General features: G+C 46.1%; 1 protein-coding gene across 1 annotated transcript in view; it reads left to right on the top strand.

Annotated features, from left to right (window-relative positions):
• The first annotated feature begins 1108 nt into the window (after positions 1–1108).
• The window catches only part of LRRFIP1 (LRR binding FLII interacting protein 1), a 175163-nt gene continuing 153759 nt past the window's right edge, over positions 1109–22512 (top strand). The window contains exons 1-2 of the mRNA XM_040358490.1: positions 1109–1400; positions 1497–1754. Coding sequence (XP_040214424.1) covers positions 1665–1754 — 90 coding nt within the window. The 5' untranslated portion in view covers positions 1109–1400; positions 1497–1664. The remainder of the gene's footprint in view (positions 1401–1496; positions 1755–22512) is intronic.

Here is a 22512-nt window from a genome sequence, read left to right as displayed (position 1 = left end):
AAATTAAGAGGCGCCAATACCTACTACCTCACTTCCATCTACAAAAAGTGTAGCTGCTGGCTTTTAATAAACAGACACTTACCTGCTCCGCGGTTCCAGCGACGCGCCGGCTGGGGCTCCACTCCTCCCCCCCCCTCTCCGGCCGGCGTCTTCATTCCAAGTGTGGGCACCTGGCCGTGACAGCTTTTGGCTTCACTGCCGGGCACCCACTGCGGATGCGCGAGCGTCACTGCGCATGCCCGAGTGGCGCTGCGCCGTCCGATTGGACAGGCGATCGCCTACAGAGAGGGGCTGCAGTAAGGCGATTAAGCTTTTGCCTTACCAGCCCCTCGGCGGAAGGAGAAAGTGGGACAGGAAGTCCCACTCCTCCTGAAGCCCCCACTCCCCCCCAAAAAAATTACATGCCAAATGTGGCATGTAAGAGGGCGAGGAGTGGATTAAGCGGAAGTTCCATTTTTGGGTGGAACTCCGCTTTAAAGAGGACGTACAGGTACGTGCCTGTGCCCAGCCGTGCCATTCTGCCAACGTATATCTGCAGGATGCGGTCCTTAAGTGGTTAAAAAATTTGCATTTTTCTCATCATGAAGAACGGTCGCGTGTACGCGGCATTAGACATTAATGGCTGTGTGTTGAGTTATTTTGAGGGGACAGCAAATTTACACTGTAATACAAGCTGTACACTCACTACTTTACATTGTAGCAAAGTGTTATTTCTTCAGTGTTGTCACATGAAAAGATATAATAAAATATTTACAAAAATGTGAGGGGTGTACTCACTTTTGTGAGATGCTGTATATGTATATGTGTATATATATATATATATATATATATATATATATATATATATATATATTAACACTGTATATAGCCAGTGGTGATAGTGTAATTGTCATTGATTTCATGGATTCCTTAATGTGATGGATGGTTTCATTGTAAGAATGTATGGATTGTTCTCTGAAATCAAATTGCGCGTCTACTATGAAATCCTCCTCCCCCTGGCATGTCCTCCTTCCCCACCCTCTGATGTCAGCTGCAGAGCTCAGGGGGGAGAGGAGAGATGAGGAGGTGAGAGAAAGAGGAGGGAGACATAGAGGAGGGAGACATAGAGGAGGGAGACATAGAGGAGAACCCTGCAGAGAGGAAGAGCATCTGACCCATTTCCTTTTGCAATCTCAGTGCTGGGAACAGTAGCTGAGTGGAGGGGGGATAGTATAACAAGAGTGGGCTTAGATCTGGTGTAATCAGGAGACACGACAAGCAGGTATCTGCATCCAAGGAAACAATACTCAGCCTCAGCGGGGACGGGATCAGTAGAGGACACGCTGTGACAAGGACAGCAGAACCATAGACACACATATACCGGACTGCATTGTGAAGATAAGGAGCGACACGCTGTCACTGTAAGTACCAGATAAAAAAAGAAGACAGGAATGCGTTACCGCTTTAGCCAAAAAAAGCAGCCTACATTATTGTATTAACTGTCATTGGGATTATAGGAGACCACGCTGTGGAGGCCAACGCCACCCCCTTCATCACCAAATTGGCGCTGATACAATCACTGACGTGGACTGCTCTATTGCTGTGGGTTTACCTAACGAGGGCTGCATGTGGATCTCGAACTGATCTGTCCCTTCTCTTCTTACCACTGCCAGCTCGGAGCTGAGATGGGCACCCAGGGCACCGGTAGGAAAAGACACCCCAACCGGGAAAGACTGTCTGCTGAGGACCATGCCTTGAATCAGATAGCTCGAGAGGTGAGTGATGGGATTCACAATAGATCTGTTTTATAATCAGATGTGTGTTCTTGAGTATAATAATATGTAATATATCCAAATGTATCCTACAATGTGCCGCCCACGCAGTGCCGATCCTGACCTCCCTGGGGCCCTAAGCAAAATGACATGTCACATTAAAGTTGAGAAGTGGGGGGGCTGCCGATAGTGACATTAAAGATTAAAGTTGAGAAGTGGGGGGGCTGCCGACAGTGACATGTCACATTAAAGATTAAAGTTAAGAAGTGGGGGAGGGGGTGTTCTGCTGGCGGAAATTACATATTACATTAAAGGGGTTTTCCACCCATTTTTTAAGTTTATTAAAAGTCAGCAGCTACAAAAAGTGTAGCTGCTGGCTTTTAATAAACAGACACTTACCTGCTCCAGCGTTCCAGCGACGCGCCGGCCGGGGCTCCGCTCCTCTCCCCCCCTCGCCGGCCGGCGTCTTCATTGTCACTGTGGGCACCCGGCCGTGACAGCTTTTTGGCTTCAAGGCCGGGCACCCACTGCGCATGCGCGCGCCGACCGGCGCTGCGCTGTTTGATTGGACAGGCGATTGCCTAGGACCTGTCACGTGTCCTAGGCGATCGCCTACAGGGAGGGGCTGCCAAAAGGCGATTAAGCTTAATCGCCTTTTCAGCCCCTCGGCGGAAGGAGGAAGTGGGACAGGAAGTCCCGTTCTCCTGAAGCCCCCACTCCCCCCCCCAAAAAAATTACATGCCAAATGTGGCATGTAAGGGGGTGAGGAGTGGGATAAGCGGAAGTTCCATTTTCCATTTAAAGTGAGAAGCGGGGGGTGCTGACTTCTTACCTCTTCTCCCATGCAGCCAGCGAGTTGAGAAGCGGGGTGAGGAGCTGAAAATAACTTCTCACCAGACGGGGCCTCTAGTAATTTGGGGGGCCCTCCGCAGCTTTGCGGGGCCCTAAGCGGCTTGCATAGTGAGCCTATAGGGCGGATCGGCCCTGCGCCCACGTATCCCTTAGTTGGTACAGAAATGTGGGGGCATTTGGCTGCCATCAGTCCATCTTCTGACTGCTTGTCTCTCAACATCTCATATCGTGCGTCTGTCATTTTAAAGAAAAGTTCCCAGATATTGCGTGAAACTTCTTTGGTACATACGGGGTTAAAGGCCAAAAGAAAGAATGAGCCATTCCCAGGAGTGCTCCTCATTCCTTGTCATATGGCCAACCTCAGATTGTGACAAGGCCCTTTCAGCTGTCCCGTCACCTGGTGCTGCTGTCAGGCATTAAGATGTCCTAAGCCTTCTGTCCCTGATAATCAAGCCTTGTTAACCCTTCCTGTGGTTGTTTACATAGGCAGTCTGTCTTTCTTCTTTTGCAGTCTGTGTGTTCAGCTTTAAAAAGAAAAAAAAAAAAAATGCGTCAGATGGAAAATGATGTTTTGCCAAAGAAGACGTTACAGTTTAAAAAAAAACAAAGGACATATTGGGGGATGATCTACTAAAGGAGTAGAGAGCGCTCACTATGCAAAGGGACTTTTTACTTAGCTTAGTAAATGCGGTGAACGTTTGCTATGCAAAGAATACCTAATCACAAGCTAGGGAAAAAAAAATATATATATATATAGGTAGATTCGGGAAGAGTTAGGCCGACTTATCAGTAGATAAGCCGACCTAACTCAGAATCTACGCCGACTTATGTTTAAGTGTATGCTTAAACAGAGATACGCTTAAACATATCTAAGATACGACGGCTTGCGCCGTCCTATCTTAGATTGCAATATTTTGGATGGCCGCTAGGTGGCGCTTCCATTGCGGTCGGCGTAGAATATGTAAATGAGGAGATACGCCGATTCACAAACGTACGCCCGGCCGACGCAGTACTTTTACGCCGTTTACGTAAGAGATAGGCCGCGTAAAGTTAGAGCTAGGCTCTATTGGAATAGTAATGTCAAGTATGGCCGCCGTTCCCGCGTCGAAATTCGAATTTTTTACGTAGTTTTTTGTAAGTCGTCCGTGAATCGGGATTTACGTAGTTTACGTCCACGTGAAAATCAATAGGCCCGTGCGGCGTACTTAGCCGCAATGCACACTGGGAAATGTAGGCGCCCGACGCATGCGCAGTAAAAAAAAACGTAAAAAACGTGAGGTCAAGTGCCATTAACATAAAACACGCCCCCCTCAAACACATTTGAATTAGGTGCCCTTACGCCCGCCGATTCAGGCTATGCCGACGTAACTTAGCATGCAAGTACATTGTGAATCATGTACTTGCCTCGCTAACTTACTGCGGCGTAGCTTAAATTCCTTAAGCTACGCCGCCGCAAAGTTACGCCAACGTACCTGAATCTACCTAATAATCATTTTTGCTTGTACATAATTGGATGCTAGAAGTCAGCACAACTTCACCTTATTCACTAAAGGGGTTGTAAAGGTAAAAAAACTTACCTCATCCTTCCATTTTGCTTTTAAATGTCCTTATTTCTTCTGAGAAATCCTCACTTCCTGTTCTTCTGTCTGTAACTCCACACAGTAATGCAAGGCTTTCTCCCTGGTGTGGAGTGTCGTGCTCGCCCCCTCCCTTGGACTACAGGAGAGTCAGGACGCTCTCTATGTTGCAGATAGAGAAAGGGGCTGTGTGTTAGTGGGCGTCCTGACTCTCCTGTAGTCCAACGGAGGGGGCGAGCACGACACTCCACACCAGGGAGAAAGCCTCGCATTACGGTGTGTAGTTACAGACAGAAGAACAGGAAGTGAGGATTTCTCAGAAGAAATAAGGACATTTTAAAGCGAAATCGAAGGATGAGGTAAGTGAAGGAGGACTGCACTAAGGTAAAGGAAGCTATTTAGGGGAAAATTGGTACCTTTACAACCCGTGCAGATGCTGACAGTGGTGAGTTCCTTCTCTGTAGGTCCTCTGTAGGTTCCTTGGTATTCGGTCTCGCTCCTCCTGCTGCACAAAGACATCTCACTCTCCTTCAACTGCATTCTTTCCTTCATACATAAAATAATTGAACAAAAAGGAAAGTAAAGGCCCATACACACAACAATTGTCCGATGGACGTGTTTTGTCAGATAATCTGACCGGCTGTATTGCTCCATCGGAGAAATTGTTGTCAGAAATTCCGACAACAAATGTTGTGTTGGGTGTTCATGCTCTCAAATTGTCCAACAACAAATGTGTTCCGTCGGATTATCCGATCGTGTGTACACAAGTCTCTCGGACTAAAATCCAAAGTACAAACATGCATGCTCCGAACCAATGCTAACCATAAGACAACATTAGCAGAAGTTGCCCAAAGGGTGGCGCTAAAGAGCAGAAAAACCACAGTGTTTTGTGAATGTTGGCTGAAAAAGTTCTGCCGTCTGTATGCAGAACAAGTTTCGGACAAAAATCCGCGGATATGTCCGATGGAAATCCGATCGTGTGTATGAGGCTTAAAGCTGGCCATACACTGAGTGAATTGTGGCCAGTTCCTGATGAACCAGACAAAATTCGCTCAGTGGGTTGCCCTTCTGGTCCTGCTCCATCCAATAAAAGTCAATGAATCGATCAAATTTTATTGAAGAAGCCTGCTGAAAAACTTTCAGGTCGAACAGCTGCAGCATTCCAGTTCAACGCAGCCACCGTTCGGGTGTTCTAACAGCCCTTGTCAGCAGCTGACAGAATACAATAGACCAGTTATGGCGAACCTTGGCATTCCAGATGCTTTGAAACTACATTTCCCATGATGCTCATGCACTCTGCAGTGTAGTTGAGCATCATGGGAAATGTAGTTCCAAAACATCTGGGGAGCCAAGGTTCGCCATTACAGCAATAGACCAACTGGGGGAATCACCCATCTGTGCCGTTTAGAGTCAAAGAATCAGATTCCATTTTTTTTTTTTTTTGTCAAAACTTAATTGAACTAGCTGAAGTTAGAAGCTGATTGGTTACCATGCTCAGCTGCACCATATTTTGCACTTAGTAAATCAAACACTGTATGTCCAAATTAAAGCGGAGCTCCACCCAAAAGTGGAAGCTCCGCTTATGTGCCTCCTCCTGTTTTTTACAGGTACCCGCTCCCACTTCCGGGTGATCTTACCGTGGCGAGATAACCCGGAAATTCAGCCCCCCCTCCTCCTTGCCCCACCGCCGCAACCAGGGCTTTTTTTCAGGGGGAACTTGGGGGAACTCAGTTCCACCACCTCTGGCTCAGATCCTTTGGTGCCTGCTCACCACAATCACTTGTAAACACAGAAGTCCAGTTTCTGTGTTTACAAGTGACAGCTCTGCACTCTGTGTGCATCCCTCCTGAACTCTGCACTCTGTATGTAATGCAATCCTGGTATTTAATTCCCCTTTAAGACCCTCCTACTGTTTGTGAGGTGTGTGTGGGGGTTTTGGGGGTGTTCGTGGTTGAGTTCCAGCACCTATTGTTTTAGAAATAAAGCCCTGACTGCAACTAATGCACTGCTCCTGCCAAACAAATGGAAATGAGGGGAAAAGGAGAGGTTCAGGGGCTCATAGAGTATGTTACTAGAAGATATCAAAACAGAGCATGAAACAGTGTAATGAAAAATAGATTACAGAGCCATGAAGTAGTAACGATTATTAGAAGAATAAGGATATTGTTTAGTGTCATATTAAAGTGGATGTAAACCCTCCATACACCCAGTGAAGTGAACAGCCTCAGATCATACACAGGGATGAACCAAATCTCCCTACATAAAAGTTTTATATGCGTGTAGCATTACCCCCTCAGAGGCCGCTGGTTGTTGTTGGGATCGGCATATTAAGTTACCCTTTTAGTGTTGTCTAGGGGTGTGGTTGATAAGTAAAGTAGCTTAGAGTAGTGAGTGAATGTCCAGTCATTGAATAAGGCCCCGTACACACGTCCGAGAAACTCGACGAGCAAAACACATCGTTTTGCTCGTCGAGTTCCTTGTGAAGCCGCCGAGGATCTCGGCGAGCCAAGTTTCCTCATTGACTAACGAGGAAATAGAGAACATGTTCTCTATTTGGCCTGACGAGATCCTCGTCGGTTTCCTCGGCCAAAAGTGTACACACAACCGGGTTTCTCGGCAGAATACAGCTCCGACCGAGTTTCTGGCTGAATTCTGCCGAGAAACTCGGTCGTGTGTACGGGGCCTCAAGGTTTTCAAATGCTTTATTTCCAGGCCCAACATGGCCAACATCAACATCAAATGAGGAGAAAAGGTTGATGAAGCAAGAGAGAACTTTGCAGTATCAGACCTGGATATGAACTGAGCAATCCTGCTCTCAGTAGTATCAATTGCAATCCGTCGCCACTCTAGCCAGAGTGGGTGAAGTGACTCCTGCCACAAGCCTGGCAGCCGAAGTGTCACTTTAGGTTTCTGGGAGGAACAGGCCTCTGCCACAGGCCAATTACTTGAATGAGCTAAATGAACAGATTGAGATTGAGCGAATCCTCCCAGTAGATTAAGCATAGGTCACCGGATGACAGCAATAGTGTACCTGTCAACTTTCCGTTCACCAGATCCCCGGTGGTTCGTTTAAGCCCAGTTGGACAACCTGCCTCCGGGTTCTCCTCAAGCCGACCCCCCATCGAACGGCATACAGCCTGGGATCTTCTCAGCAAAGTGGGGGACCCAGTAAGTCACTTGGGCCCCTCTCAGGAACATGGAGCTCCGCGTAGAATGCGACCCCGGCCTGGAAGGCCATCGCCGGGGTCCGTTGGATGCGCACACCCTAAAGGTGGGTGCCACACCTGGAACCCGCGAAGAACCACACAAAATGCCGTCTGCCACAGATATACTCTTGGCTGAAGTATGTCTGGTCTGGACCACGTATTGGCTACTACCTTTTGCCCAGCTTGATCCTTCTGGATCTACATTTCTGGTAAGGGTCAGCTTGAACTTCGATCAATCCAACCATTGTCCCAGCAACATCAACAGATTTGGATTTATTTTTATATTGGACATTTCCTATTTTATTGATTTTGGTGTGTTCACATCACTGTGGGACTACACTATGATTGAACTTATGGTTATCATACCCATAAGGCTTTAAGCGCAACTCCTTCTTTTTATCATTTAACAGATATACTCTCCCCCAGCATGCCCTGTGAGGGAAAACGCCTCCAATTGGCTGCTGGGGAAAAGCGGCTCTGCCAGAACCCCTCTAGCGCCAGCTGTCGCCCAGGGGTGGAAACAACACCCCTTGAGCGCAAACTGACCTACAGGACAGTTCAGGAATGACAGCAGCCCAATTTAGAAAATTGTGAATGGGAGAAAAATAAGTCTCCCATTCCCCACTAACTTTAGCGTAGTGCCCATACTGAAAGTAAGGGGGGCGCTACATGTATATCTGCTGTCTTCATATTTATATACTGTTTAGAAAGTTGAGATCGTGTTAGGAGATTTTCTCTTTCCAGGTAACACAGAGTGTGATGTCGGGGCATATAGCCAAGATAGCTAACATTGCTGATTGGAGGAAAGGCACACACCCCCTCTCATCATAGGCAGAGACTCTCAGAGGTGTTTTGTAATAGGACCTGCTCTCTGCTAATCTATTTTAGCAACCTCCCCGGACAGAAGATTCAGTCTGCTTTTGTCTAAAAAGTCTGAGAATTTGTCAGGAGTTATCAGGCTGATAACAGAGGAATGGTTGGGACTTAGCTCATTGAAGAGAGATAACAAAATACTGCAGATATATGTACCCAGCTCAAATTTCATGAATCGGGTTTACATCTACTTTAGGTCAGAATGCTGATCTGTATACTTTTTGCAGGGCAAATACTGACTCCCAGGCAACTCTATTTCCTCCTTACAAATTACCTTTAATGTCTACAATGAACTTCATTTCAGTGGATTAGGGGAGATTTCATTAGAAGTCACACTCATTGCTGAACCATTGATGACTATGTTTCTGGCCTCCACTCAATTGATTAATCATCTACAAGAATTATTTTCTTATGGGACTAAGCTTCTTACCCCGTCATACACTATATATAAATATGTATTTATAGTTATAGACTAGATCTAGCTGAAGCCCAGTGTAGAAAGCCGGGGTATTAGTGTGGGCAGTGCAGAATGCTTCCTGCTGAGACACGGCCTAAAATAGGCAGCTCTGGGTCAAGGCAGATGGCAGGTCTGTGTTCCAGCAGTCAAGCCTGATCTGTGTCATGTCGATGGTTTAGTGGCAGGCTAATAGTTTAGATAACCCCCAGCTCTGCTTTGGTGTCACTAAACAGTTTGGAAAAAAACTCTGCGGTTATTGTGCCAAGTGATCCTATCATTTATTTTTTTAGAAAGTGACAGTTCCTCATTTCAACATATCGTCTACCAATTTCAACTTAACATGCTTTTTAGAATATTAATGTTGTGGTAATTTATGTATGCATATTGAGATAAATAGAAGAGATATTGGGGCAGATCCTCGTACAGCGGCGCATCTGTACGCCGGGCGCAGCGTATCTAAGATACACTACGCCGCCGTAACTTATTTTTTTTACTTAGAATCCACAAAGAATTTGCGCCGTAAGTTACGGCGGCGTAGTGTATCTCTTGCGGCGTAAGGGCGCGGAATTCAAATGGATGTAATGGGGGCGTGTTTTATGTAAATACGTCGTGACCCGACGTAAACAACGTTTTTTTTTAACCGTCCCTGGGGGTATCCCAGTGCGCATGCTCGAAATTTAACCGGAACAAGCCAATGCTTACGACGGTGACGTCATTCTACGCAAATTCCTATTCGCGAACGACTTACGCAAACAACGTAAAAAATTCAAAATGCGAGTTGGGACTGACGGCCATACTTAACATTGAGTACGCCTCATAACAGTAGCTTTAACTATACGCCGGAAAAAGCCAAACGCAAACGACGTAAAAACAATGCGCCGGCCGGACGTACGTTCGTGGATCGCCGTAAATAGCTAATTTGCATACTCAACGCGGAATTCGACGGAAACGCCACCTAGCGGCCGCCGAAAAATTGCAGCTTAGATCCGACGGCGTACTAAGACGTACGCCTGTCGGATCTAGCCGAGATGCCGTCGTATCTTGTTTTGAGGATTCAAAACAAAGATACGACGCGGGAGTTTTCAAATTACGCCGTAATACCTTTGTGGATCTGCCCCATTGAGGGTTTGAATACTAAGGCCCAGATTCTTAAAGAACTTACGCCGACGTATCTACTGATATGCTGCGTAAGTGCACGGATGCGCCGTCGTATCTATGCGCCTTATTCTTCAAGTAAGATACGCCTGAATTTTGGCTTCATACGACCAACATAAGTTTCCTACGCCGTTGTATCTTGTGCGCATATTTACGCTGGCCGCAAGGGGCGCTTCCATTGATTTACGTGTCGAATATGTAAATGAGCGAGATACGCCGATTCACGAACGTACTTACACCCGTCACAGTAATCTACGCCGTTTACGTAAGGTGTATGTCCGGCGTAAAGTTATTCCACATAAAGCAGGTGTAAGTCATGTTAGGGTATGGACCAGGGAACAGCCGTCGTATTTTACGTTGTTTACGTAAGTCGTACGTGAATGGGGCTGGGCAGAGGTTACGTTAACGTCGTAGGCATTGAGCCATCGTATCTTAGGGAGTAAATTCGACGTGATTCTGAGCATGCGCCGTTCGGTCGGCCCTTCATTTGCATGGGGTCAAGCTTCATTTTAATGGATCACGCCAACTTCCTTGCTACTTTGAATTAGGCGGGCTTACGCCGGACAATTTACGTTACACCGGCGCAACGTTGGGAGCGAGTGCTTTGTGAATACTATTCTTGCCTCTCAATGTTACGTCGGCATAGCGCATATGAGATGCGCTACGCCCGCACAAATATACGCCGCTCTACGTGAATCCAGGCCTAAATATTTACTGTGTCCTTATTGTAGCACTACCCCCGAAGGACCTGCTGGTTTGATTTGGGTGGCATGTTACCTCTATTTCTCTGCCGTCTAGGGTACTGGATGAAAGCTGTAAGAAAGTCAATGTCCACACTGTCGGTATCTTTTTCTGTGCTTTATTACCCAACGGGGTAAAAATGGTAAAAGTAGTAGTAGGTGAGAAGATAGAAGAAGTACTATTTTTTTTTTTTTTTTCCTTTTGAAACCTTTTTTTTATTCGTTTTCACAAGTACAGATACAGGTACAGTGGTCCAAAAAGTAATGGCACAGTAGTTGGAACAATACAGGCATAACATGGCACACAGAAATGCAACCAATTCCCTTCCCTCCACTGTACTTCCCTCCCACAAACAAATTGCCCGAACCCGTTACTTCTGGATAACCCAGTCGGCCCGAACCTGGCCGCGCGTAACAGTTACCTTATTTAGGTCAACCATAACCCATACACACTCCCACACACACACCCACAAACACGCTCTCACACCTTCAATCATCCATCCGACCCGACCCCCAGCCCCCCCCCACACCCATACCGTCCGCCCCCGTCTTCCCAACAATCAACAGAGCACCTAGAGCCGCGCCCCCCTAATCCTTTTATGGCTGAGAAAGTGGGGTATCCCTCTAGAAGGAGTCAGCAATATCCAGCCAAGGTTGCCAAATCTTGCCAAACTTCTTAGGGCAGGCCCTGCCTTTATATATACATTTAAATATGGGTAAAACCTTATTCACCATACGATACAACATTTGAATGTCCGGAGCGGACGCACTCTTCCATTGTAACAATATCAGTTTTCTGGCATAGAACAAAATTATTCGTAACAGAGTCCGAGCATGCGTTGTAGGTACAGAGTCATTAAGCACCCCTAACAACCCGGCCTCCGGGGTGAGCGGAACCGGGAAGTGTAGAGTGTCCCCAAAAAAGGAAAACAGTTCCCTCCAGTACGCTGTCACACCAGGGCATGACCAAAACATGTGTAAGTAGTCGGCCTCGGTGGAGTCACACCGAGGACATAAGGCACTGGTAATCAAACCCATACGGGCCAATCTGGCCGGAGTGTAGTGTAGCTGGTGAATAAATTTAAATTGTACATATTGGTCATTGGACCCAATCAAATCAAGAAAACAAACCTCCGAGGCCTCCTCCCACCCCTCCTCGGACAGCCCTGGGATATCTACCTCCCACTTCCGCTGAGCATTCAGGAAGGGTTTGACCCCTTTCGACTGAAGACGTGAGTAAAATGTCGTAACCAGCTTCCCCAAATCTGAATAAGACATGAGTGCCTCTAGAGGCGACTCCGTGAGCTCCTGGGTCAGACCCTCAAACTGAGACCGTATGGCGTGGCGGAGTGACATATACCTAAATAGAGCATTATCCATTATTCCACTGCGTACCTTGTCCTGAACCAAGACATGCGTAACTCGTGTGACCCCCAATTGGGTCCACCACCCGGAGTCCGGGTGGCCCAGGAGCTCAGGGAAGTTCAAATTCTGCCATAGGGGAGCCCTAGGAGACACCCCACCCGCATCAGTAAGCACCCCATTACCCTCATGCCAGGCCAACCAACTAACCTCAATCGGGGAGTCCCGGTAGCGAAGAAGTACTATTTAGTGGATTCAGGCCTGCAACTGGATTCCGGAAACAGTCCTGATTCCAACGACAACTTTCGTCGCCACTCTAGCCAGAGTAGATATAGTGCATCTGATAGGCCACTCTCACCAGCCTAGCAGCCAGGGTGTCACCCGGAACTTTAGCAAAGTCTCTGCCACAGATCTTCCCAAAGGTGGAGATATTCTCGGTCCAAAATCCTTCTCAACACTGGATTAAGCACCTGGATCTCCCTTGAACAGCTTTAGTAATTTTGGGACTGATAGGCGACCATCATTCAGCCTCTCAGAAACGATGTGTCCTTCGATGAAGCAGTAGGCCTCTCTTGAGATACCAGCCTCGTGCTCGGTATTTCCCAGACAGGTTCTTCATCGGTCGGCTTCCTCCCTCGGGACGGACAGCACAGGACCACTTCATAAATTGCAGACCCAGTCTACCCACTGAGCCTACAAGGTAGATTATTTGCTCCGGACCAACGTAGTCCCGGAGCCAGAAACACTTGAACACACACCCTGGCCAGGAGGGCCACACACGGGGTGGTGGGACGACTGCCCAGGCGGATGGCGGCGACGAGGACCCCGAACCAATGGGGTCCTCCCCTTAAATACCCCTCCCCAGCATGAACAGCGAGGCGATCAACCCTCCTGATTGGCTCCCGAGGAGAAATATCCACACTACCCTGACTCTACTGCTGCCACCTGTCGTTCCGGGTGGGACCAACTCCCCAGACAACGACAGTGTACACACACAGTACAGCCAAAGCTGGAACAGAGGCCCTAAATTTAGCCAAATAAACACGGTCAGAGGCAACTAACTCTCTGACCACCTTCTAAATTTACAGCAGCACAGGCTATGAAAGTAGCCAGGCGATACATTATAAATGCTTATATGTAAAAAAGTGGCCTCCACAATATTAAAGAGAGAATTTATTTGGTTGGTATGTTCCATAGGACCTGCTTTTCCTTGAGGATCAAAACATACTTTTATGCTAGCTAGTTGTCAGAATATGACAGAATATGACAACACACCGTGTGTTGTCATATCGCCGTGCAGGGTGCAGTTCACCCAGGTGCCACAGAGGTGGCGCTCAAGCGCCAGAGTGCGTCTCTCCCTCCTCCTCTCCATCCTCCTCTCCTTGTCTGAGGCCACCGCCGCGGTGTTTCCTAGTCCTCCCTCCTGTTCCATCCACGATCTTCATCTTCTTCTGTTTTAAAGTTTCCTGTTTATAAAAAAACAAAACAAATCCCTGCAATATTATATTAAACAGCCTGTATAATGTATTATTGCTGGGATTTGTAGTCCTCTGTAACTGCTGGTATTCTGCATTGTGTTTTATATAATGTATCATTTCTGGGATTTGTAGTCCTCTGTAACTGCTGGTATTATGCATTGTGTTTTATATAATGTATCATTGCTGGCATTTGTAGTCCTCTGTAACTGCTGGTATTATGCATTGTGTTTTATATAATGTATCATTGCTGGGATTTGTTGTTCCTCTATAGCTGGTGGTATTCTCCATTGAGCTGTATAATGTATTATTGCTGAGATTTGTAGTTCCTCTATAACTGGTCAGTGGTAATCTGCATTGCGCAGTATAATCATTATACAACGCAAGGGAGAATACCAGCAGTTACAGAGGAACAACAAATCCCAGCAATAGTACATTATACAACGCAATGCAGAATAACGCCATCTATGCTATCTTTCTCTGTAAAAGATAAAAAAGGTAAAAGATCACTTTAAGCATCATAACCATTTAAGGTTAATGGAGCACAGATATAATGTATGGCGTGTGCGGGCCGGGGGGGGGGGGGGTGGTAAAAATGCTGTCCCCCCAGATTTGTAAGGGTTCCTACACCCAGGGATGGACTGGCCATTGGGACTACAGGGAGTTTCCCGGTGGGCCGATGGCTCAGTGGGCCGGCTTCAGTGACAGCGGACCGCCGTCCCCCTCTGCTCCTCTGTCTCTCCCTTCCCGCAGCACTCACCTTCTCTCCCTCCCCGCAACACTCACCTGGGGGGAACAAAGAAGCAGGGGGAGGACCAGAGGAGCAGGGGGGATGAGAGGAGCATGGGGGAGGGGACAGACAGCTGACTCAACAGACATGGCCTGGGAGTTTCTCACTTCTGCCTAATCTTGTCCCATAAGGGGGGGCTCCGAACTGATTCTTTGCCCCAGGTGAAATAATGTCTAGCTTGCCCACTGGTACTGCCAGTACCAGCCGTTATACTCTAATGAAGTAGAACAGCTAGTGGCTAGTAAAGGGGGAGAGGGGGCTTGGGTGGCCGAGGGGGGGGGGTTGCGGGAGTTGTCCGGCCGCCATGGGGGAGACCTGTCAAGGTGGGCCAGTCTGGATGAAGTCCAGGGCCAAATGTCTGTCCCAGTCCACCCCTGCCTACACCCATGTCTATATTCACTTACTTCTGGGCAATATTTGTAATTATTAACCCCAATACATATCACCTCAGTTAACAATAAGCTAAAAATATATATATGTGTGTAAGAATGTGTACCAAGTGCTCATATACAAATATTCTTCTCAGAAAAAAATGCAAAAAAAAAAACACATACGTATGTGTGCCATACACGTATTAAATAGTGCTCTTATAAAACGTGCATTCCCTTATATCAGATTCAAAGAATCATTACCACAAAGACAAACAAATATTATAATAACCATAAAAATATATAAATGAAAAAATGTACATGTGATAATTGAATAGAGGATTTCTAAATTGGTCCTCTTCCCATTAAAGTCCCAATATGCTAGCCAAGTGCTTATAAAACGATCAATGCTTCTCCCATAAGGTGTTAAAACACAACGTGATTTCACCACTTCAGTGATATTCGCGTCACCGTTAAGAATGGCCACTCACCAGATCTCATTTAATAAATGCCTTTGGTTCATTTCCTGGATAACCACTCCTCTAAGGCCTTGTACACACGAGCAGACATCTCAAATGAAAACGGTCCGCGGACCGTTTTCATCGGACATGTCTGCTGTGAGCTTTTGGTCTGATGTGTGTACACACCATCAGACCAAAATCCCTGCGGACAGAGAATGCGGTGACGTAGAAGACACCAACGTTCTCTAACATGGGAGTTCAATGCTTCCACGCATGTGTCGAATCAATTCGACGCATGCGCGGGATTTCGGTCCGCTGGTTAGACGTACTAACCAGCGGACATGTCCGACGGACAGGTTTCCAGCAGACAAGTTTCTTAGCATGCTAAGAAACTGTTGTCCACTGGAAACCTGTCCGCTAGGCTGGAAAACTGTCCGCTAGGCCCTACACACGGTCGGACATGTCCGCGGACCAGTTTCAGCGGACATGTTCGGTCGTGTGTACGAGGCCTTATACGTTTCCACCAACTGCCAGGTGCCTTGGATATGCTAGTGAGGTTTCTTTTCCTACAAAGGCTCACAGAGAAAGAGTGCCCCTCATGGTGTAGTATGTAAATTTTTTTATTGATTTTTAAAAACAAACGCAGGTATTGCACTCACATTTGGTTGTGCCTGTATGCCGGCACCAAGCTTCACTGGTGCTGTAACCTCTAGCAACCAATTAGTGATCAGTATTACTGTACAGTAATCTCTAGCAACCAATCAACAAGAAGAAATCATGTGCTGTAACCTCTAGCAACTAATCAGTGAGCCGTAATGTGTGCTGTAACCTCTAGCAACCAGTCTGTAAGTGGAAATTATGTGCTGTAACCTCTAGCAACCAATCGCAATCACTGCCTGATCTGATAGAGTAAACTGATTTTAAGTCTAGCTGATATTTATTTTATGTCTCAGAGCAGATGGTGAGGAAAATTGCATGGGGGGACCCCAAGAAAATTTTTGTTCAGGGTCCAGTCAACATTAAAGACGGTCCTGGCTTTAACATTTCCTAAGACACAGAATATGACCAGGATAAGAATGAAAATAAGTGTATGAAAATATCCCAAAAAATCCCAGAAGTTTTAATACTTGGCCCTGACATGAAGAAAAGCTGCACTCTATACTCCCTGTACTCCTCCTCACCCACTATCTGGACTCTATATTCCCTGTACTCCTCCTCACCCACTATCTGCACTCTATACTCCCTGTACTCCTCCTTACCCACTATCTGCACTCTGTACTCGCTGTACTCCTCCTCGCCTAATATGAATATGACCAGGATAAGAATGAAAATAAGTGTATGAAAATATCCCAAAAAAAAACAGAAGTTTTAATACTTGGCCCTGACATGAAGAAAAGCTGCCTGGAGTTTGGCTTTTTTGGGGGATATAGCATCAAACGTGTTAGTTACTTGTAAGGGTGTGTATTTAATGTCCTACACGCTGCACCATTCACCTGCACCTTGGCCATTCACAGAACTCATATCATGTAGATATTTTTATTATCTCTTTCTCTCTTCTATATACAGTAAAACCTTGGATTGCAAGCATACATTTTTCCAGAAACATGCGTGTAATCCAAAGCACTTGTATATCAAAGCAAATTTCCCCATAAGAAATAATGGAAACTCAAATGATTTGTTCCACAACCATTTATTCATAGGTTCTTCAGTTTATATTCCATATAAAAAGAATAGAGCAATGTGACCAGGTTGTGTAACCATAAAATGTCCATCCACAAATGGAAGACTCCACAAGGGGATTAGATGCAAAATCCAGCAGGAGCTACAAGAGTATTATAGAGAAGAGAGATGTCTCGAAGTGTAGAAATATGTTGCTAAATGTACCTTCATTAAATGTATTTGCTACACTTAGGCCTCGTACACACGACCGAACATGTCCGCTGAAACTGGTGCGCGGACCAGTTTCCGCGGACATGTCCGACTGTGTGTAGGGCCTAGCGGACAGTTTTCCGGCCGAGCGGACAGGTTTCCAGCGGACAAAAGTTTCTTAGCATGCTAAGAAACTTGTCCTCTGGAAAGCTGTCCGTCGGACATGTCCGATGGTTATGACGTATAACCAGCGGCCCGAAATCCCGCGCATGCGTCAAATTGATTCGACGCATGCGTGGAAGCATTGAACTTCCGTGTCAGAGAACGTCGGTGTCTTCTACGTCACCGCGTTCTCTGTCCGCGGGGATTTTGGTCTGATGGTGTGTACACACATCAGACCAAAACCTCCCAGCAGACATGTCCGATGAAAACGGTCCACGGACCGTTTTCATCGGACATGTTCGGCCGTGTGTACAAGGCCTTAGAGGCGCCTCTCTTCTCTTTTATACTCAGTTGTGACATGACACTACTTGTATATCAAGACATCGCTTGTATATCAAGTCAATGGGGGTTATTTACTAAAGGAAAATACACTTTGCACTCCACGTGCAAAGTGCACTTGAAATTGCACTGAAAGTGCACTTGGAATTACAGGCGCTGTAGATTCGAGGTGGACATGCAAGTAAAATAAAAAACAGCAAACTTTTAGCGAAGGTCCTGGCTCTGAGGCTCAACAGGGTCATCTCCTGCATCATCCACTCAGATCAGTCCGGCTTTATGCCCCAAAAGTGCACAGCCATCAATCTTCGCAGGCTTTATCTGAATATTCAAACAGTGTCGGAGCATATGGGGAATAGGGCCTTATTGTCGTTAGATGCCCACAAGGCTTTTGACAGCATAGAATGGGGCTACCTCTGGGCTGTTATGGGTAAATTTGGCTTTGGTGAACAGTTCCTGTCGTGGGTACAGCTATTATACTGTTCGCCCAGGGCGGTGATTAGGGAGGCGGGCCATGTCTCTAAACCATTTGCCCTGCATAGGGGTACTCATCAGGGTTGCCCGCTGTCCCAGCTTCTCTTCGCCGTCGCCATTGAGCCCATGGCAGCCTTGATCAGAGCGAATCAGAGAGAGTGAGGGGCCTACAATATGGGGGGATCCAGGAGAAACTTATGTTGTACGCCAATGACACCATGCTCCTTTTGGGGGACATTGATGGCTCCCTGAGGGAGGTTATGGAAGTGGTCGGCAAGTTTGGGTCCTATTCGGGTCTAGTCATCAACTGGACCAAATCCTCGCTTCTGTTGTTGGATGAGGTCCCGGGCGGAGGGGAGAGGATGATTCACAGGGTTCCACAGAATTTAAGTATCTTGGCATCCAGATTACCTCTGAACCACGCGATTTTCTCGCACTCAATTTGACACCATTGCTGAATAGGATTAGAGATAAGGTTAAGATCTGGTCTCGCCTTAAGATGTCCCTAGTAGGCAGGTTCAATCTTATTAAAATGATCTTTATGCCGCAGCTCCTATATATTCTGCACAATACCCCTGTGGTCATCCCTCTGAAGATGTTCAGGATTATTAATTCCCTTTTCAGGACTTTTATCTGGCAGGTCAAGTCCCCTAGAGTGAAGTTGGAGCAGTTTCAGAAGCCTAAGATGGCGGGAGGCCTTGCCCTTCCCAATCCTTGGGTCTATTATTTGGCGGCTCAGGCGCAACACATCGCCAGGGCTATGCCAAGGGGTCAGGTCCTTGAGGGTGGTGGGGAACGGCCGGATCCCATTGGGGCCCTGATGTGCTATGCCACTGGCTTTGATAGCGTACCCACTGGTATGGAGGCCCTGGCGTATGCATTATCCAACAAAAAGTATCCCACGTATGTGCTGATGCAAAAAATTTGGAACAAACTAAGACAGATGCAGGAGGTAGAGGGGTTCACAGGTTTCAGCCCGATCTGGGACAATAGGTATTATGGGGAGTTGCTCTCATTGGACTGTGGGGCGCGATGGAGAAGACATGGGGTTACGCTTTTGAAACATATTTTTGTTGCGGGGGAACTGATCCCCTTCCCTGAATCGAGGGAGAGATATCGCCTTCCACAGTCCATGTTTTTCCACTACATGCAGTTGAGACATGCGGTGATGGCGCAGGCAGGGGGGGCCTCGTGGGTTCTTTCGAAAACGCAGATTTTCAAATTTATGGCCGAGGTGTCTCAGTTTAAAGGTTTTATTTCTGACGCTTATTCAATGATTTTAAATATCTATTTAGATGACTTTCCCCTTGGGGTGTCCACGAAGTGGGAGAGGGACGTGGGGACCTTCGAGGATGAACAATGGGAGGAGGTACTTCAGGCGGTGCAGCTGTGCTCCATGAATGTGGCACAGCGGTTATCCCAATTGTATATTGTGCTTAGAGTGCATTACACACCCACCAGACTATTTAAAATGGGGATAAAGCCTGACTCCAACTGTACTAGATGCGCAAGGGACCATGGTGACCTAATTCATTTACTATGGCGGTGCCCCAAGTTACATTTGTTCTGGTCTGGGGTCGTGGCTCTCCTAAACAGAGTCTATCTGACTAATATTCCTGTTGACCCGAAACCGTGTCTTCTTGGAATTATAGATGATATGTCACTGGACGATAATAGCAGGCAGGCCATACTGAGAGCTCTGTTTCAGGCCCGTAGGCTAATCCTTCGGCATTGGAAGGCAGTTGATCCTCCAACGTTGAAGGAATGGATTACACAAATGGGAGACACCATAAGAATGGAGAGGTATGTCTATCAACACAGGGGTTGCTCGAGAAAGTTTGAGCAAGTGTGGGCCCCATGGTTAGATTCCCCCGGCTTGTCTCCGGTAGATCTGGTCATGGATAGGTTGTTTAGGTAGATGAGGGGGGTAGTCAGCCATGGGGGGCAGTCAGAGGGTGGGGAGTTTGATCCACTGAATTTACTGTTTGTATGTGAGCAGGGGGATGTAGGTGCTCCGGTGGGGCTAGTGCCTTTTGAATAGTGACCTCCGACCAAGGTTTTATGCCATATGGGAGTCTGCGGTACTTTATGTGTAAACTGTCATTTGCATTGATGGAATGTTTCGGTGATGTGTTTATGAGCTGTGTATTGGCTGTGATTTTCTTTTATGTTTAAAAAAATTTCTTGTTTTTTTTTTTTTTTTTCTCAATAAACATTTCTGATTTTAAAAAAAACAAAAAAAAACAGCATTTTAGCTTGCACATGATTGGATAATAAAATCAGCAGGGCTTCCCCTCATTTCAGATCTACCCCTCAGATTTACAGCGACTGAACTTCCAAGTAGGGCCAGATTCAGAGAGAATTACGTTGCTCTACGGCAGCGTAACGTATCTGATTTACGTTACACTGCCGCAAGTTTACAGCGTAAGTGCCTGATTCACAAAGCTCTTACCTGTAAACTTGCAGCGGTGTAACGTAAATCCGCTCGGCGCAAGCCCACCTAATTCAAATGGGGCAGGCACCATTTAAATTAGGCGCGTTCCCGCGCCGAACGTACTGCGTATGCTCCGACGCACAGACGTCATTTGTTTAGACGTTAACGTAAATGGCGTCCAGCGCCATTCACGGACGACTTACGCAAACAACGTGATTTTTTAAATTTCTACGCGGGAACGACGGCCATACTTAACATTGCTTAGAACACATAGGAGGCAGCCCTAACTTTACGACGCGTATCGCTACGGAAACGGCGTAAATTTAGATCGACGGGCATCGCGGACGTTCGTGAATCGCCGTAACTAGTCATTTGCATATTCTACGCCGACCGCAATGGCCTCGCCACCTAGCGGCCGGCCTAGAATTGCATCCTAAGATCCGACGGTGTAAGTCAATTACACCTGTCGGATCTTAGGGCTATCTATGCGTAACTGATTCTATGAATCAGCCGCATAGTTAGGACGGGCGGATCACAGATATACGGCGGCGTATCAGGAGATACGCCGTCATATCTCTTTTGTGAATCTGGCCCGTAGTTTGCACTTGTAGTGCAAAGTGGATTTGCCTTTCGTAAATAACCCCCAAAATGTGTTAAACATTTTTGCTTGTCTTGCAAAACGCTCTCAAATCAAGTTACTCGCAACCCAAGGTTTTATTGTATACAGTATATAAATATATGTAAAAGATTAAAAACACAATACATTACAGGCAATTAGCCATTCTCTGCATGCTTCCGTTTACTGTATGCCCATGTGTATGCATATACAATATTAGCTCTATCCATCCACTTATCATCACTTACTCAGGCAGGACAGTTTAATGATTTATGACACTCAGCCTCATGACCACTGTAATATGTTACAAAAAAGATTGTTACCTTGTTTTCAACTATGTGCATTAACATAACCACTGATTAAATATTTTATGTGTTAGGTCAGTGGTTCTCAACTCCTGTCCTCAGGACCCACTAACAGGCCAGGTTTTCAAGATAAATGAAATACATCACAGGTGATATAATTTCCTGCTCAGTGATTGCAGTATACTAGTCTGCATCTCCCTAAGGTAATACTTAAAATCTGGCCTGTTAGTGGGCCCTGAGGACAGGAGTTGAGAACCACTGTGTTAGGTGAAGGATATACAAAATATGGTATCACATCCCTCTAAAATCTAATATTTAGTATCTCCTAATTAAATTTATCCCAATTTATTTAAAATAACCTCAAAGTCGCATAATGTATTTTTCATTTTGTAAAGATGATTCTGCCATCAGAATTACCTTAGTTATTAATTACAGTACAGCAGTGCTCAACAACTGGTATATGGAGCAGTGATCCATTGCAGATTTCTGACCAGCCAGGCACAGATGAAACGATGTTTGTTTTATTATAGTTATCACATTAAGCATAGATCAAAATAATAATAATAATATGATTGTTAATCATTTTATCTTCAGTGCCAAATGTGCGCTTGAAGCTTTTTCTTTGTTCTGTAGGGGGGACCGGCCAGTTGTAGTTAATACGGTGGGCTTTTTGCCCTCTCTCGCATGAAGTCCTCTTGGACTAATAAGGTAAATAAGAAGAGGCTGGGCATCAAGCTATGTCTGGTATGCACTGATAGGGACAGCTGGGCCTCTCTGCCAGGGTGTCCCGGGTGACTGAGTTGCCTGTCCTTTAGCTCCAATTCTACAGACCTCATCTCTATATGCCAAAAATGATATTTTTATTTGGGTAAACTTGGATCACTGCTAGCTAATTATCACAGCAAAGTTCCTTCAGACATCTAAGTGAGTTACAATTATTAGCGAGCGCTATTGCCTGCAATCATTACTTGTCTAAATAGCTCAAAGTTAATATGTTTGTGTTTAACTAATTGAGCCAGGAGAAATTAATTAGCATTGTTAATTGCATAAAGATGTGGGAGTACCACATAACACGGCATATTTATGAAAAAATAGCAAATGTGTCATAATCCTTTTTAGCTACAAGGATATTTATACCCTTGACATCATCAATTATTAAAATTCCTCTTTTTTAGGTTTATCAGTTACAGCTGCTGTCTTGATATTAGTTTAGTATTTAACGTGGAGTTCCACCCATTTTTCGGTTTAT

The sequence above is a fragment of the Rana temporaria genome, chromosome 6 (genome assembly GCF_905171775.1).
Source record: "Rana temporaria chromosome 6, aRanTem1.1, whole genome shotgun sequence".
NCBI lineage: Eukaryota > Metazoa > Chordata > Amphibia > Anura > Ranidae > Rana > Rana temporaria.
This window is presented reverse-complemented; position numbering and strand designations above follow the sequence as displayed.